The following is an 18193-nucleotide window of genomic DNA, read 5'->3' as shown; positions in this document are numbered from 1 at the left end:
CCTCCTCCACTGAATACATTCTTCTGGATGACTGGGATGACATTTGGGATGACATTTGGGATGCCATTTATATTTTTGTGTTACTGGTAGTGAAATGTTTCAACATGTGTATAGTGTAGGGAGGGGTACAAACTTTATTTCAACCCGGGGGGTATGTAGTGTGTAGTGTGTATGTAGTGCAGAAAAAAAAAAATACAAAAAAAAAAAAATGGAAGGGGTTAAAAAAAATTAAAAATGGAAGGGGTTAAAAAAAAAATGGAAGGGGTTAAAAAAAAAAAAAAGGTCCTGCGCCAAAAATTGAGCACAGATGTTGGTCAGTAACGTCCGTCACTGAACAGCGCTCAAAGGCAACAGGAATTTGATCAAAAAAAAAAAAAAATAGATCAACCCTGTGCCGAAAAAGCTGATCAGTGATGTACGTCACTGATCAGCGCACAGTGGCCACAGGACACACACAAAATCACAGTGTGTGTAAAATTTTTTTTTAAAAAAGACCCCACAGCACTCACAAAAAATAAAAAAAGGTGATCAGTGATGCGACACTGATTACCAGTGAGGGGCAGCAGGTGCACAACCTTTGGTGCAACTGACAGTGCAACTGGCAGCAACTGACAGGTATATATAAAAAAAAAAACCCTCTGTACCCCCAAAAAGTTGCTGATCACCTCAGATATAGTGATCAGCACAAAAGGCGGGGGCAGCAGACACAAAATTTAGCACTCTCTATCACTCTCTGTCACTATCTCTCTCTATCTCTCTATCTCTCACTATCTATCACTCTATGACACTGCAGCAGCAGCACTGACAGGTATATATATATATATATAAAAAAAAACCTGCGCCCCCAAAAAGTTGCTGATCAGTTAATTTATACTGATCAGCACAAAAGGGGGGGCAGCAGTCAGTTATATAAAAAATATATAGCACAATCTGTCACTATCTCTCTATCACTCTCTATCTCTCTCTCTCTATCTCTCTCTATCTCTCTCTATCTATCTATAGCTCTATCACACTGCAGCAGCACAAAATATAGCACTAGGCCTCTCTATCTCTCTCTATCTCTCTCTATCTCTTTCAGTTATATAAAAAATATATAGCACAATCTGTCACTATCTCTCTATCTCTCTATCTCTCTCTATCTCTCTATCTATAGCTCTATCACACTGCAGCAGCACAAAATATAGCACTAGGCCTCTCTATCTCTCTCTATCTCTCTCTATCTCTCTCTATCTCTCTCTCTCTATCTCTCTATCTAATAACTCGCAGCAGCACAAGATATCACAGGATGTCACAAGATGTCACAAGAATAAGCAATATCTAGGCAGTGATCAGGTAAGTATTTGGATGGGTTCTGGTCAGTAGTGGCGGCAGCTGGGCACGGTGACCGCACTGCACGCTATTCCAGACCGGAATGGCGTCTGCAGTGCAGTCACCGTTAGTTTAAATCCCCCTCCTTGGCTGTGATTGGTCCGTCGGTCCGACGAACCAATCACGGCCTTTGGGGGCGGGCGGGGTGAGGTGGGGTGACACCAGTGTCACCCTTACACCCCGCGGTGATTGGTGCTGTACTTTACAGCACCAATCACCTCCGATCCCGTGTCACCGGCGAACGTTATTCGCCGGTGACACAGAAAACGCTGTGAATGGCTGTTCACACTGAACAGCCAATCACAGCGATCGCCGACGGGGGGGCGGCATCGCAGCCCCCCCTGGGCATGCACGGACATGTCTGCTGTCAGGGACAGCAGACATCGTCCCTCTGTCACTGCGTCTCTAGACGCAGTGACAGTTTTAAGCCATGACGTATATATACGTCAACGGTCGGGAAGTACTTCCCGGCCATGACGTATATATACGTCAAATGTCGTGAAGGGGTTAAATATATGACACTTTTTCACGGTAGCACTTCCATTAGTTATTTAATACAAATGATTTTTTTCTGATTGTTTATTTGAGTGTGATGTTTACATCAGCACCATTGTGCTGTCTTCCTCTTTTATGTATTACTTGATGTAATTTTTTGTATTACTTTGTATCATTTGTAAAACTTACGGCACCATATACGCTTATTTTCCCATTTTGTTATGACAGGGTTACTATGGGGATGGGTGATGTCACGTTGTTGCGCCTCCAGGGGAGGTGTGTCTGTTGTGCGTGCTGACCTGTCTTACCTGACGTTGTTGGCGCGCTTGGCTGGTACACACCCCTTTGGACGCCACTTGCACTGGGTATATAAGGTGTGTATTATTTTATGTATGTTAACCTGATGACAATATCGTTGTGGTATTGAAACGTTGTTCAATAAAGCTGATTTTCTTCAAGATCGTGGTTGGAGTGCTGCACACCTTTTTCGCTATATATTGCTTCTGCAAAGTGAAGGCACCCACGCTATACTGCTGCACGGAGGCAGTGCCTGGCTATTTGGATTTCTCTATATATATATATATATATATATATATATATATATATATATATTTATATATATATATAATACTTTAACAGACCTGGCATATGCTGGGTCACTTAAGTGTCCATATCTGTGCTTTGCTCCGCCCCTCTCTGGAAACCCCCTTCTGAAAATCGTGCGTTGGCCCCTGCGACCTTGTGCATGTCAACCTAAAGACTTATAGAGGGTACACACAGTGAGATCAGCACTATTTTTCAATTGGATTTTTGCATATAGAAGCAAAAATTTATAGAAAATCGAATGGGCATTGAATGGTTTTTCTACATTCGATGCAGATTCAATCCCAACTATCATCCGTGATCGAATAGAAAAATAGTTTTGGCAGCAAAGACTATATAGTACAGATCTGTACTAAATAGGCAAATCGAATTCATTTTGTGTACCATTTGATTTGATCCCGATGTCAAATCGAATTGCAAGCAAATTCTCACCATGTGCACCCACTATTAGTTATTGTCAGTGTCTATTCCACACTCCTTTTTAGCCCAGTCAAGTGAAATCTTAAAGTTGCTACATACAGTATAAGTTAAAATTTCATCGTAGAGAATTATGTGCTCCCAGCTTTCCTTGTTCTTCATTACAACTCCCCTGTGCGGCTGTGCTTATGATAAGGTCCATTGGAGTTTTATATAGCATCAGTGACTGAAATCACCAGAATATATGTGAATCCCTGCAGCCATGTTCCAAAACATTCTCAGAAGAATGGAGCAAAGGTGTGACTTAATAGTAATGCCCATGGCTTTGGAATGACATGTTCCATAAGAATATAATGTGTATAATGTGTAGGATGTTTGAATGTCCACATACGTTTAGACATGTAGGGGGTAATTTAATAGGATGATAGATTCAGAAAGTGAGATATTTGGTAAGAGATCTCCAGGTTTTTTTTAAAGCGGCAATCATTTACACGGCAAAACCAGTTTCATTTTGCAGTGTAAATGATTGCCACTTTAAAAAGTTTTTTTTAAAGCGGCAACCATTTACATAGGATGAGAGATTCAGAAAGTGAGAGATTTCTTACCAAATCTCTCACTTTCTGAATCTCTCATCCTATTAAATTTCACCCGTAATGTTTATTATCTAGTTTAGTAATACACCATTTTTGTTTTATAAAACATAATAAAACATATGGGGTGAGATTTAATGGGATGAGAGATTAAGAAAGTGAGAGATTTGGTGAGAAATCTGCAATTTTTTTAAAGCGGCAATTATTTTCACTTAAAAATCAAACTGGTTTTGCAGTGTAAATGATTGCCGCTTTAAAAAAAACTGCACTTTCTGAATCTCTCATCCTATTAAATCTCACCCATTGTATGAGCTGTTAATTTAACCCTTTGAGTGCCAACGTTGGTCTCGCTCACAGTGACTGTTCTTTTTTTGGGTGCAATATTTTACTAAAATTGAATTAATTGACTTGGCTGTATTTGTATTTATTTATACTAAAAGAACAGTCGCTGTGAGCAATGCTGGCATTTTTAGCGGATATTTTGAGTATCGCTCACAGCAACGTTGGCACTCAAAGGGTTAATGAGCTGCACAGACGTGTCCTCATACACCTAGGATCAGTACGCCATGTGGTGCAGGAGTGCCACCAGGTCTGGTGCTACTCTGCTTATGTAGAGTTAAATATCTTATTTTTTTCTACCCGAATTTGCATCTTAGGCTGCACTGATTAGTTTTATACAGTATGTGAAACTTGTATGTATGTATGCGGATCTGTATAGGACATGAACATAAAGTGAAGTACCGCCGCATTGTAGCACTTTGTATACAGATTCAGACTCAGGGGGGTAACATGCAGGCGGGATTCAATGTCCCTCATGCCGGGGAGCTAGAAGGGGGCGTGGCCGCAAGCTGCGGCCAGAAAGAGGCGAGCTGTACCTGGCAACTTGTCACTTCCCGGCCGTTCTCGGCAGAACGAGCCCGAAAGCTTGTGATGTCGGGCTTGTTCTTCCGAGATACCCTGCTCAATGCTGTTGGGGAAGACAGCATTAAATAGGGCCCGACGGGAGATGCTCACCGGCGATTGAATACCCCCCTCAGTCACACACATAAAGGAGTGTCACATATCAAATTAATCGGCAAAGTCATGTGAAGCAGTTGTATTGCATCGTGATTATGACAAATATTTGGGAGAAAGATGCTCAACTCAGGGCGAGTTGCATGAGACCTAGCACGCCAAGAAGGGCTGTTTGGCTGGACTTGGGCAGTAGTGTTTAACACCTCTATTTATCCCAAGTAACGGATAAACTGTGACAAACAAGGGGAAAATGGTAGGTAAAGGGTTGGGGAGACAACTATCATCCAATAGCTTCAATTTACATTAATAGCAAAATAACATGCTATTTTAAAAGCTTATTACTGTATATTTTAGAGCTCATCATAAATGACACTAGGAAATAGCTACTTATCAGTATGATACAAGTGTGTGCACTCAATTCCTCAAAATAACATCCAGCAAAGTGATCTGACTTGAAGAGTTTTAGGATTCTATTACTTTGCTGCAGTCCTGGTCACATTGCCGTGAAAGGACCTTCGTTGTGTGTTCTATCTGTACCAGTACATATTCCATTTACAGAGGTCTATACTAAGATTATAGTGGTTGTACCGGGAACATTAAAGTGGATTTGACATCCTCACATAAATTACATCTAATAATTACTTGATGGCTGTGCACAGGGTTTGTGATACATTTTTCTATGCATCTTAAAATACCTCCTCTTAAGATTTTTAAAGTGTATTGGTTGCCCCCATCACCGTCATGGCATTTTATTGAAACAAACCATCAATAACCGATGACCATCCAATGTTTTAATGTTTTGCATAAAGATATGGTGCTGGCAGTTTTTTTTTTTTTTTATGTTTACCATAGCTTTATAGAATGCGTAGGAGAATTCAAGAAGATTTTAAAGATTGCACAGCGTGGATGCTGTACTTAATGTGATTGCTATTTGGGTCTAAAAATATCTATTAAAACTATCCAAATATCAACAGTATAAAATGTGGCTGAATGCAAATGTCTCATCTTTCATTTGCTTGCGTTGGCCACTGAATTGGAAAAGGAATGCAAATAAGCAAGACAAAAGACAGATTTCTAATAGTGAGCAGTAGAAGATTGTAGTCAAAGAGTGAAGCATTTTGCTTGCATAGCATTAACAGAAAAATTGCTATTTGTGTGAAGTTTAGATTAATAAAAAAAAAGCTTGGAATGAAATGCTAATATATGACAATAGATGGCAGTAGCAATTCACTTAAATGTGAAGTATATAAAGCTATAATGTTTATGAATTTTAACACCATCATTGAACAAATATAAAAATACCAATGGAACATCTGCCTAAACTAATACTTATCACAATATTACCCAAAACATCATAGCTGATTCATAGCTGTTCACTATTCTGATGTTCGCACAGTTAGCAATTATTCTTGATCTGTGCATGCGTCCCAGCCACAGTGATTGAATTGCTATTAGAGACTTAAGGTGCGTACACACGGATAGATTTGGCAAAAGATCTGGGCGTTCCCGACCAATTAAAATGACCAATCGCTCAAATCGTTCCATGTGTATGAACGATACTGATGCGATGCACGTTTCTGCCGTTGGTAGAGGTCGATGATCTTTCCTGCATGCAGAAAGATCATAGATCAATCGTTAGCGATGTGTATCAATTGTTTCATGTGTATGCACGATAAACAATTTGGTAAAGCTGATTGACTGGCTCCCACTCCCTTCCACCATCGTTAAAGATCGTTCATGTGCAGCTGTTTGTACACTCATTCACTATTTGACACCAAATCATTTGTCCAGGAGTTCTGAGGAAATTGTTAATGAGATTGGATCGTTTGTTAAATCTTTCCGTGTGTATGCACCTATACATTATTAAGAATTCAATCACAAGTTGACAGGAAGTGACCATTTTGTGGCAGGTAATGGGAAGTGAGGGCAAAAACGCAGGTGTATTGCGACCATTTTGGGGGAGTCTCAGGCAGCATTGTTGATCCCGTATATAGATAAGGTGAATCATTTTAGTTACAGTGGCATTGCTGTATGGCAATACTCAGGGAGTTGGTGTTTACATGATCTGAGTCTGGTACTGTATTGTATGTATGAGAGAGGGAGGCAGGCAGTGTGTATATGTATGACGGAGGCAGTGTATATATGTATGTATGTCAGGGTTGCCTACCCTCCCAGAATGGCCGGGAGGATCCTGAAAATCGTGTCCTCCTCCCGCCCCCCCCGGAAAAGTGGGCAACCCTCCCGGATTCTGGGGAACCCCCACGCCACCCCCCGATTGCAGCATGTTCCCCCATACCTCTGGGTTTAAATGCGGCAATCCGCGGGTCTCAGAGGAGAGGGCGGATCTAAAATGTCCACAATCGCGTCATTTTAGCCCCGCCCCCTCCACGGAGATCTGTGAATTTGGGGGTTTTTACATACTGGGGCCGGGGCTTAATGATGTAACGCTCAAGCCCCCCGAACTGTAGCTGGAAGTCTCCTCTCCGGGCTTCTCCCGGAGAGGAGACAGAAAAAGTTGGCAACCCTGATGGATGTATGGATGTATGGATGTATGTATGTATGAGGGAGGCAGAATTTACATGGATGTATGGATGTATGTATGTAAGTATGTATGTATGAGGGAGGCAGTACAGATGTAGCGGGATTCATCTTTGCAGGGGATGGCGATGGCGACGCCAGTCGCCATTCCCTGCCCCGCACCATCTGTATGCCGGAAGGGGACGCGCGCACCTCGTCCCCTTCCGACGGTGCTGCCCTCGGTCGCCCGGTGCCCACACCGGGCGACCGCACCCCCGCAGTGCCCTCGGGTCCCCCCCAGCCCCCTCGAGCGGGAGGCGGACAGTATTGCGTCCGCCCCGCCGCCCGGATACTGAGACGCGCGTGCGTGGGGGACGCACGCGCGTCTCAGTCAGATGGAGCGCCGTGTTGCTGGCGGATCGCCAGCAGCATGCTGCTGGCGATTCGCCAGCAACACTAAGGCCGGCTACATCTGTATGTATGTATGAGGTTTTTTTTTTTTTGCAGGACGCATCAAGAACGTGCATTGTGGCCAAGGCATATGCCCAGTATATTGATAATCAGTCACTGTGCAAATTCGCAAAGCAGTGATCGGGGTTGAATCGGGCCCATAGTACACTACTGTATATGCAACATTGAGGAAAAAGTAGGATATTTTACAGAAAAGTACCTAGCACAGAAATTGCCACCCGTGGGTCTTGCACCATATGGCAGGAAAAGGATTAGTGTATTGAGAACCCATCTGTGACAGTCAGTAGCAGCAGAAAAACATCTGCCTGAGAATAATGCTTAGAGCAGGAATATATTGTGGTGTTTTGCCAACATCCATGGAAATGCAGTGATAGATACAGCAGTCCTGAGATACATGTATATATGTATAATCTTTCTGCTATCATGCTTAATGCCTTTCTTTCATTATAATCAGTAGCATAACAATGGAACCACATTAGTCTTCCTTTCTATATCACTACCCCCCTCATCTGTTCCATTAGCACATTCCTGATAGATTTCCACCTGAATTCCTTCAAATGTGCTGATTTTTTACTGAACATAAGATCATTTCAGACATAAGCATAACATTTATATCTATATATCCAAATGACCAACCATTACTTGTCATCTTTCTGTGTAACAATTCTTGCACCCCTTAACAGCATATAATTGTGCAACAATAGCATTCTTCAAAGTACTGACAACCTGATTTCTACTTTACTAGTATATCATCTATAGCTATTCTGATTGGAAGCCTTTTTTGTCCCTTCGTTCAGCATACTGTCTCTATTGCAGCACTGGGAGCATTAATGGATTTGCTAATCCCATACTAAGCTGTGTATCACTGTCATTATATAGGGCTAATGCAGAACTGAGAATACACCTGTTGGTGGAGTAAATGTTTTGTCGTTGCTGAGTGTGTGTGATGACTGACTGTATAAAGGTGATACAGAGTCACAACCACACTTAAATAGCTGGAGAGGCCGATTGTGCATGGGTTTGAATGGGACATTCACTTGAGGCACGAATCGAGCCATCGTCCCTTCTGACAGAGGGGTTTATGTGCTGTGCGGAGGTGCGGACCTTTAGGGAGAATCGCCCACTCTTCTAGGTGGGCATGGAGCGTTGCCTGATATTCAGGAGCATTCCAGCTGACCTGTCAGTAGTTAATGTAAAGGCTGATAAGTGTATGTGCTACTGTATGGTGACTGCTTGCGTGCCATAGTTATAAGATGTTCTTATTTGAAACGTAGAGTCATTAGAATTACTGCAGTCTTTTTCTGACAAATTCTGCATGGTGAAAAGTCCATCAGTCCTTTTATCAGCTTTACCTTTCTCAATTTCTGTAGTGTGTGCTGTAAAGTAAGATTGATATGAGTGTGAATGTATAATAACATTGTTCCTCCGCAGCCAATTCTCTTCCTGACTTCTGCTTTCAGGTCCCTAGGAATTCAGACCTCTCAAACGCATCTCAGGTACAAAAAGAAGAACAAAGGAAGATTGATGAGTCCGAGCCACTTGGTGCATCAGAGTCTGAAGAAAAGGAGACACTTCTAACCCAGGTACATAGAAAATATTTCCTTTAGTCACTGCTTGTCTAGCTGCTATAATTGCCATATGCTGATGCTTTGTTAACTACAGTATGCTAAATAGTGAACTGCATTTCTGAAGTTTGGACAATAAAAACACAGCATGCAGTAATCTTCTGCTACCTAATTGGCCAGAAAGACAATCCAATTGCCGGTATTAGCACTGGTACCTTTTGGCTGGAGGCTGTACAGCTGCTTCAGCATGCGCTCAATGCTCGCAACAGAAGGAAGCATTGAGATGCCAGCAGCACTACAAAGTCAAAATCCACTTACTTCTACCATGTGGAGAACTGACTTGATTAGGAGCCAGATATGAGTGTATTATTAATGTGAGGGTTGTTGGACACTGGACCACTGCTGTCTGCTAATTGGAAGGAGGAAAATGTTAAAATAGAACTATAAGACTTAAAATGATACCATAAGTTCCTACACATGATATACTATTCATCTTGTAAACTGAAAGCATGGTATACTGGTAATCATCACCCAGCCAGAGTAAAATCCCACCCTGTGCAAGCCTGCCAAAAGTTTCCGAAAATATTGTAGTCCTACGATTAGCTTCAAATCTCACCCTAGAATGACTTTTCAAGTGTGTGCAGTCTGTGTACAGCCCAAGACTTACTCGTACTGTACATGTAATAGCAACAGGCTGATCGGAGAAGAAGCTGAGGTCGCACACATCCTTAGCAGAAAAGGCCTGGGCATGCCTGCGTTTTTCCTGACTTACCCAAAAACAGCTGGGTGGCACCTCACAAACGCTGGCTTTGTTAATCAACATGCGTATGCATAGTGTATATATAAGACGCTGGATTTAACCACAGGATGGCCTTGCGTATGCAAGCCGTATGCATGCGTAGTCGATCCATTATTACCTGGCCTGCAGATTCGCAGCCGTGTCATCAGATCTGAATAACTCCCAGTTTCTGGAGCAGGAAGCTGCAACCACTGTATGTAGTAACTTCTTAGGAGTTGTCTCTACAATGTTCTGACCTTTTGAAATGTTTAATTATGGTCATTTATTACATTTTTTATACATAAATTTACTCCATTTGTAGTTTTACAAAGATCATTTATTATCTTCCAAATAATGCATGACCACTAATGAACTAAGGCCTAATTCTGACTTGACCGATCATCTACAGATTTGCAGATGACAACGAGTGGTTAGCCACCACCCCGACAGAAAGACAACCCACCCTGTGCAAATCTGCAAGTGAATTGCCAAAATATCACTATCGGGTATCCTGTTTTACATCTGAACGCGATTCACGAATCATTACATTATTTCCCCAGTTTATGTAAATGTGTGTAAGTCTGACCCATCCACAACTCTGTGACAGAGGGGGGTTATTCTGATTCACTCAGAATAACCCCCACGAGAAATGGACCCCCACGAGGGAGCAGTCGGGATTCCGACGTCGGAGTACTGACTGTCGGAATCCCGACTGTCGGGGAGCCGTCTGGCACCCGGAGCAGGAACGGGAACCAGGAACACATGAGACTGAGGCACTACAAGAGCAGTACGGTGCAATAGTGAGGGAGATGGTGCCTTTTATTCAAGTCACCCCGCCTATAGGCATTTGCCTAGGGCGCCGGCCACTGGAGGGTCGGCAGTTCGCCCCTCGCCCCCCTGTGCAAAGGGGGTACCTGCTGCGCCGTCTGGGGAGCGGGCAGGGGGTTCATACCGGCTTCTGACAGGAGTCTGCAGTGGTGTCCTTGCCGCGCGCGTACCTGCGGCGCCGTGTATAAAGCTGGTGGCGGTGGGGTGTCCCTGCACAGTGGCAAACGCAGGATTTTCAGAAGGGGGTTTCCAGAGGGGCGGAGCAAAGCACAGAGATGGACACTTAGGTGACCCAGTATATGCCGGGTCAGTTAAAGTATTATAGATAGACCAAATGTATTTAAATAATAATAATAAAATATATATATATATATATATATATATATATGCACGGATGGAGGTAGGCGGCACTCTCGGATTTTTCAAAATGCAATCAAATTTATTGTGGTGACTCCAACATGTTTCGGGCACAGCCCGTCCTCAGGACGGGCTGTGCCCGAAACATGTTGGAGTCACCACAATAAATTTGATTGCATTTTGAAAAATCCGAGAGTGCCGCCTACCTCCATCCGTGCATCTACAAAGGACCCACCAAGTCCATTAGGAGGGCACCGGGTCATACTGAGTGACATCCGTAGGAGTGCCGGGCACTGGGCAATAGTATATATATATATATATATATATATATATATATACACACACACACACATATATATATATATATACATACATACATATATATTTATATATAATACATACATACAGGGGCGTCAACAGCAGTGTAGACCCCTGGGCATAGCAATGTATTGGGGCCCCTACTGATCCTCCAGTGGTAGGGGTGGGGGAAGCTTTGATGTCCCGCGGGTGGTAGGGGGTATTATATCAACTGCTCAGCATGTAGGGCCTGGATCAGTAATTTCCACTAAGTACCCCTTTACTGCACAGATGGTGGGAGATGGCGTGGGAGAAGGGGGCATTGGGCTGAATGATGGGGCCCTGATACATAACTTCCAGGGTGGTAGAGGATGTTTAATATGCAGAGGAGGGGTGTATAGTGGAGTGGGCTTATTATTCATAATTTTCTGGTGGGAGGACAGCTTGCTTGACTGCAGATATCTCCAGTTCCCATAAATAGATTTCTTAGATTTTAATGGAATTAAACACTAGAGAATCCCACCTACCACATGGTCATGGGGACTAGAGGATCAGAGTTCAGGAGGCAGAGCAATCTGCCAACAAGAATATAAAACTACATTCCAGGTGTGTGGAGCTGGAGCAGTAACCAGCAGCTGGAAGGCTGATATCTCCGGTTCTGGGAAGAGTAGAGACAAGCTCCTAGTGTCCTTCAAAGGGGTGCAGTCCCAGCTTTTGGAATATACCCTCAGAAAAACTCTAAGTCAGACAGAACCTGAAATATCTGACTGCGAAGAGTAATTAACAGGCTTGGATGGGACCACTGCTTTGAAGTCAGATATCTCCGGTTCCCAAGGGCCACTTTTTACAATTCTTGTACCCTAAGAAAGAGGGGACCCTCAACTTTCAGGCTAGGGCCCTTAGACTCCTAAGGGGGTTTCTGGGTACTCAGAAACCTCCCCTGCGTGCGCTACTGCTGCAGTGAATAAGAAATAACTAGCGCTATGCGCCGGGCTATGCGGCGGCGCAGGAAGCGCTGCCGGGTTTGAAAACACTGGCCAGTGTTTTCAAAACAGAAGCGCTTCCCACGCCGCCACATAGCGCTAGTTATTTCTTATTCACTGCAGGGACCACAGCCGCCACCAGCTTTATACACAGCACCGCAGGTACCCGCGGGGCAAGGACACCACTGCAGGCTCCTGTCAGACGCCAGCATGGACCTCCCTGCCCGCTCCCCAGACGGCGCAACAGGTACGCCCCGCCCCCACCCCCCGGCACCGAGGCGCCCCCACCACGACTCGCCTGGGGCGCTCCGGTGCCTTGCACCGACCCTGCGTGGGTGATTGGGGGGGAATTAGGATGTAAGTGCGCAATCCCTACTGCTAAATAACAATTAACCAGTGACACCTCTTTGGTAAAGTATAAAAATATTTTATTAGTTAGTGCAAAATACAGTGTTGATCATCTATAAGATACACTTAAAGACTAAAAATGGGAGTGTCTCCTAATACCGGTATACATAAACTAGACATACAAACATGAAACATAAGAAAATTGAGAAAAAATATAAAATATATAAAAAATTCCACAGGGGTCTGATTCAGCTCCTGCTAATAGAACAAATGTTGCACTAAAAAACAGGGGCCAAGATTGTGCCAAAGATAAAGTCCTGCAATGAGGATAATAAGGGTCCTGTAAAACAGTATACCCGCTGTATGGACGATTGGTGTGGGGGCCTGATTCAGCTCCTGCTAATAGGACAAAAGTTAGTACTTAAAGAAGGGCAAAATAGTGCCAAGAATAATGTCCTGCAATGAGGGTGGTATGGGTCCTGTAAACCAGGATACCCTCTGTATGGACGATGGGTGTGGGGGTCTTTGAGGGTTTGGACAGGGTTTTTACCTGATCACCAGATGCTCACTGACCATGAATCGAAAACGTCTGCCGGCAGACTTTCCTCCTGCTGAGCTGTATGTAAAGACAGTCTGGAGTCCGATTATCCTCTGTACCTTCAACGCGTTTCACCTGAGTGCCAGGCTTCGTCAGGCACCTGCGTGGGTGATGTCAGATGCCTGCTAATCCACCCGCTGGGAGCTGTGGACAGAAAATCGCAATGTCCCCGAAGCTTCCCTGCGCTGCTGTCAGCCGCCGGGCGGAAGTTCCGGCAACGTCCCCAATGCTTCCCAGCCGGCTGGCTGGAAGTAGATGGCTGGCGCCAGCCCCAGTCCCTCAACCTGCCGTGTGATTGCTGGACGCATCGCTCAGGGACACAGGTAAGAAGAAGCGGCGGCAGTGGCGGCGGGTAACAAATGCACAGCATTGAGTTCCTGATTCATGTTTGTATGCAAAGCAAAAAAAGCAAGTAATTGCGAAAAACAATGCTGCACTGCAGGAGAATCAGATCTAACATTTGTAAAGAGAATTAGATTTGAGAGTGGTATGAAATCTAAATTTCAGTGTGAAAAATATTTATGAGCTACATGCAAAAGCAGCCGGTATTTGTGCCCCTTACATGGCAACATGGTTTGTTCCAGACGCAACGTTACGTTCTTTTTTGTGCCTTACAGTACATACATGAATCAGCCCCTAAATGTGTATATTCACTTGTATACAAGCTGCCCATCTCTGGACGCTTGCATTGATACCGGCTGACTCTGCATAGCCCCAGGACAACCGAACCTGCTACTTTATGCTGTGTCTTGTTTCAGTGATATTAGTGATATTTCTACTGTCACTATACTTACTGACAGTTTTACTACAGGTTGAGTATCCCGTATCCAAAATGCTCGGGACCAGGAGAATTTTGGATAACGGATTATTCCGTATTTCGGAATATTTTAATAGTTCAATTATGTATTTTGAAGTATCTTGCATGTATGCTGTATAAACACATAAAATACACACAAATATATTTTATTACCACATAAAATACACACAAATATATTTTATTTGTTCAAAAAACAAGGTTTTAAAACATGAAACTAAATTTGTGTACTATCTCAGATATTGAATTTGAATGCCAAGCAATCATTTTCTTGCACATATATAGTGCCAGTTACATATCATGTCCTCAGTAGTGCTGTTACAAATGTCACCAGTGAGTTTTTAGCAAAAAAAATATTTTTTTTTCACTTTCTGGAATGTATGGTTTTCGGAATAATTCGGATAACGGATACTCGGATACGGGATACTCAACCTGTAGCTTCCAGCTGCATTTCATGTATCACAAAACATCTGTCTTTTGCATTGATCACTGGTTAATGCATTGGGGAATGTTAAAGTGAGCTCTAAATGATAGTAAAAATCCTACTAACAAATGCAAATGAAGCACATATTTTATTCCCAGTTTGAATCATTATTTTGATATTCATTGAGCTTATTGAAGGTGATACATAATAAGTATGTCAATATATTCTGCAGATATAACCAGTATAAATCTGTCATGGTACTGAGGTTTTGGTGATTCCATTTGGGATCCCTAAGTCCAGCTACTGTATACTTGTGAGAGTATGTATGAAGCTAGGGGGCCTGATGAATCTCCTCACAGAACAAGAATGAAATACTGTACAGGGTGATGCAAAAAACCTCACAGATTCTAAAGGTTAACAATAAAGGCACGTTAAATGATATTAAAGATTTTTTTTTAAATCACATTTTATTTGGTTTTAACAATAGCATTGTACACACAAAGCATACAATTAACAAAAGAATAACAGTGTGTCAATTTGTTATTACTTGTTCAACAGAAAATATAAAAACCTATTTTGGCATGCTACATTATAATATAAAATTCAAGAATTTAGTACATAGGTGGTTATTCCAAGCTGATTTCTGTTGTGAGTATTCACAAGGCAATCAGCATATTAGATGACTGTGAGCATTGGTGCTGGCACAGTGGAAAAACAATTTCTCCACTGCTTCCTACATTGATATTGAGTGTACAATCACTATTAAGGGGGGTATTCAATGTCAGGGTGACGGCAGTCGAGCTTGCTCGACCGCCGTGACCCAGTCCCGTTCTCGGTCAGCTCGACCGAGAACACGCAGGCGGGATTCAATGTCCCGCCTGCCGTGGAGCGAAAAGGGGGCGTGGCCGCGAGTTGCGGCCAGGAAAAGGCGAGCTGCAGCCGGCAGCTCGTCACTTCCCGGCTGTTGAATAGGGCCCGGCGGGCATCTCCCCGATGGGAGGTGCTCGCCGGAGATTGAATATCCCCCTTACTATTGTAAAGCGCAACGGAATCTGCTCCGCTATATAAGAAACTGTAAATAAATAAATAATACAATCAGGCACTGAATGCAAGCTGCAGTTAATGTTTATAGCTGCTTGACAGCAATGCAGGAGATTTATGGCTGAGTTTGAATGCTGTATACTGTAGCTATGCAGGAGACAAGTGACTGTATCAGGAGCAGAATACAAGCAGAACCAGTGCTCTGGTAATGTCCGCGTAGCACATCCAGGTTTAAATAGGGTCTTCAAAATGCTGATAGGCTGAGTGGAGCAGGTGATCAATGTGGTTACAACCAGTAAATTGCAGTGTACATTTAGCAGCTGCCATTAAGAATCAGACTGATTCTTCTTGGTTAGTTTAGCTGAAACTGTGGCTATCATGTTAGCAAAAACCTTGATAATGGAAACCCTATAGATGTGATCTTCCTAGATTTTGCTAAAGCCTTCAACCCCCTACCACACAAGAGGTTGATAAATAAAATGGAGGACCTGGGATTAGGGGCAAATATCTGTAGATGGGTAGGGAACTGGCTGTGTAATAGAGAACAAAGTGTGGTCGTGAACAGTGCCGTTTCAAATATACCAGTACTAAGTGGAGTGCCACAGGGTTCGGTTCTAGGGCCCATTTTACTTAACATTTTTATTAACAATATTGGGATGGGGTTACTCAGCAATGTATCCATCTTTGCGGACAATACAAAACTGAGCAGAGTTATTAAATCATCAGAAGATGTCACCACACTTCAAAATGATCTTGACAATCTAGATGAGTGGGCAAAAAAGTGGAAGATGAGGACAAATGCAAGGTCATGCACCTTGGGAGACATAACCAGTGTGCTAGTTATAACCTAAGCGGGATGAATTGGATAATTCAGTACTTGAAAAAGATCTACTATAGGAGTCCAAATAGACAACAAACTAGGGTGTAGTGCTCAATGTAATATACCAACAAAAAAAGGCCAACAAAACGCTAGTATGTATTTAAAGGGGCATGGAAACTAGGGACTCAAAAGTAATTATGCCTCTGTACAAATCATTGGTTAGACCACACCTGGAATAGTACAATTCTGGGCCCCACACTATACAAAGGACATCATAGAATTTGAAAAAATCCAAAGAAGAGCAACAAAGCTTATAAGGGAAATGAAGAATTTAAGCTACGAGGAAAGATTAAGTATACTGGGACTATTTACACTAGAGAAGAGACGTTTAAGGGGGGACATGCTCAATATGTATAAATACATTAGGGGCCAATATAAGGAACTGTCAAACACCCTTTTTTCTGCTAGAAAGGAATCTAGGACGCGAGGGCACGAGTTTAGATTAGAAGAAAAAAGATTTTGTTCATCTAGAAGAAAAAAATTCTTTACAGTCAGAGCAGTCAAACATTGGAACTCTCTTCCTGAAGAAGTGGTGTCGGCAGACACTATAAATACGTTTAAAATAAGGTTGGATATTTTATTGGTTAAAAACATCCATGGGTATGAATAAGTAACATAATCTGTCTTTTAAATATCGGAACATACTATACAACAAGGGATAAACTATTATAAACATAGGTTGAACTAGATGGACGTAAGTCTTTATTCAGCCTCACCTACTATGTAACTATGTAACACGTCTCTGTCTCTGTTTGTCTTGTGCGACAGCAATAAGAATAAGGCTGATAGAATAGATAATGGAGTCCAAAGTCTGGTTGTCCCTCACATAAGGGGAAGGGAGAATAATACAAAAGGAAGTGGAAAGAAGTGGACAAGACAGATAAAGTGATATATGAGATGCATCCATAGAGTAAATCCCACTCTGGATGTGAGAGGTGTGCCTCTTTAAGGGGTCCTTCAAAATGTCTGTGGAGATTTAGGACCTTATTCAGGCCCATTCACATTCCCCGTGTTTTCCAATGCCCAGACGCATTTCTGCTCATGTACTTATGCTGGGTGCATGTGGCCATGGTGAGCAGACTGTTCGCAGAGAGCTTGCACTCAACATTGCGGGCGTGGGGCAGTGGGCTGGGGGACTCGCCCATGGGAACGCCCAGTATTTCATGAACGTTCCCAAGGAAATCACCCGGTAACATGTGCGCTGGGGGCGGGCAGCTGACATCACCGGATGTCAGTTGCCCCCCCACTTCCTGGCGAATGTCCACGCACATCTAAGGTTACCTAAGAGTAACCTTACATGTGCGTGTACCTTCCACATCATGCGATGGTTGGCGACAATCCCCCTGGCCTGTGAATGGATGTTTATATTAAACATCCATTCGCATCCCTGCAAGCTGCAAATTCGAAGCCTTGTGAATCAACCAGAAATACCCCCTTATACCTAGCACATAAAACAAGCAAATAGGCATTTAGCAGCTAATAATGTAAACACAAAATATAAGAATAGCTTATAAACTAGAGAAATACTAATGGTACTATGCATATAAAATTAATCTTTTTAGTTTTTTTAGCCTTACAAAACAATATAACATACAGTGTAACACACCCAGCATACAGCAATAAGTATTCTATTTGTCAACATACACAGATGTTCAAAAGCTTTCAATCACCCTAAGATCGAGACCATTCTTGTTTTCTGGTCTTTTTTTTTTTTTTTTATTGAAAACATGAAAAAAAAATTGCATTTGCTGATTGAAGACAGTCACAGTTCAAAATTACATCTTATTAAAGATGCACTTTCTTTA

The 18193-nt window shown here is 42.7% G+C and overlaps 1 protein-coding gene across 2 annotated transcripts in view; it reads left to right on the top strand.

Annotated features, from left to right (window-relative positions):
- Nucleotides 1-18193, top strand: part of SMARCA1 (SNF2 related chromatin remodeling ATPase 1) — a 157321-nt gene that overhangs the window by 109328 nt on the left and 29800 nt on the right. For both annotated transcript variants that reach the window (XM_083159337.1, XM_083159338.1), the window contains one exon: nt 8936-9058. In XM_083159337.1, the coding sequence (XP_083015463.1) occupies nt 8936-9058 (123 nt within the window). The remainder of the gene's footprint in view (nt 1-8935; nt 9059-18193) is intronic.

Source organism: Crinia signifera, chromosome 9 (genome assembly GCF_055691185.1).
Source record: "Crinia signifera chromosome 9, ASM5569118v1, whole genome shotgun sequence".
NCBI classification, from domain to species: domain Eukaryota; kingdom Metazoa; phylum Chordata; class Amphibia; order Anura; family Myobatrachidae; genus Crinia; species Crinia signifera.
Note: the sequence above shows the minus strand (reverse complement) of the source record. Positions and strands in the feature narration are given on the sequence as shown.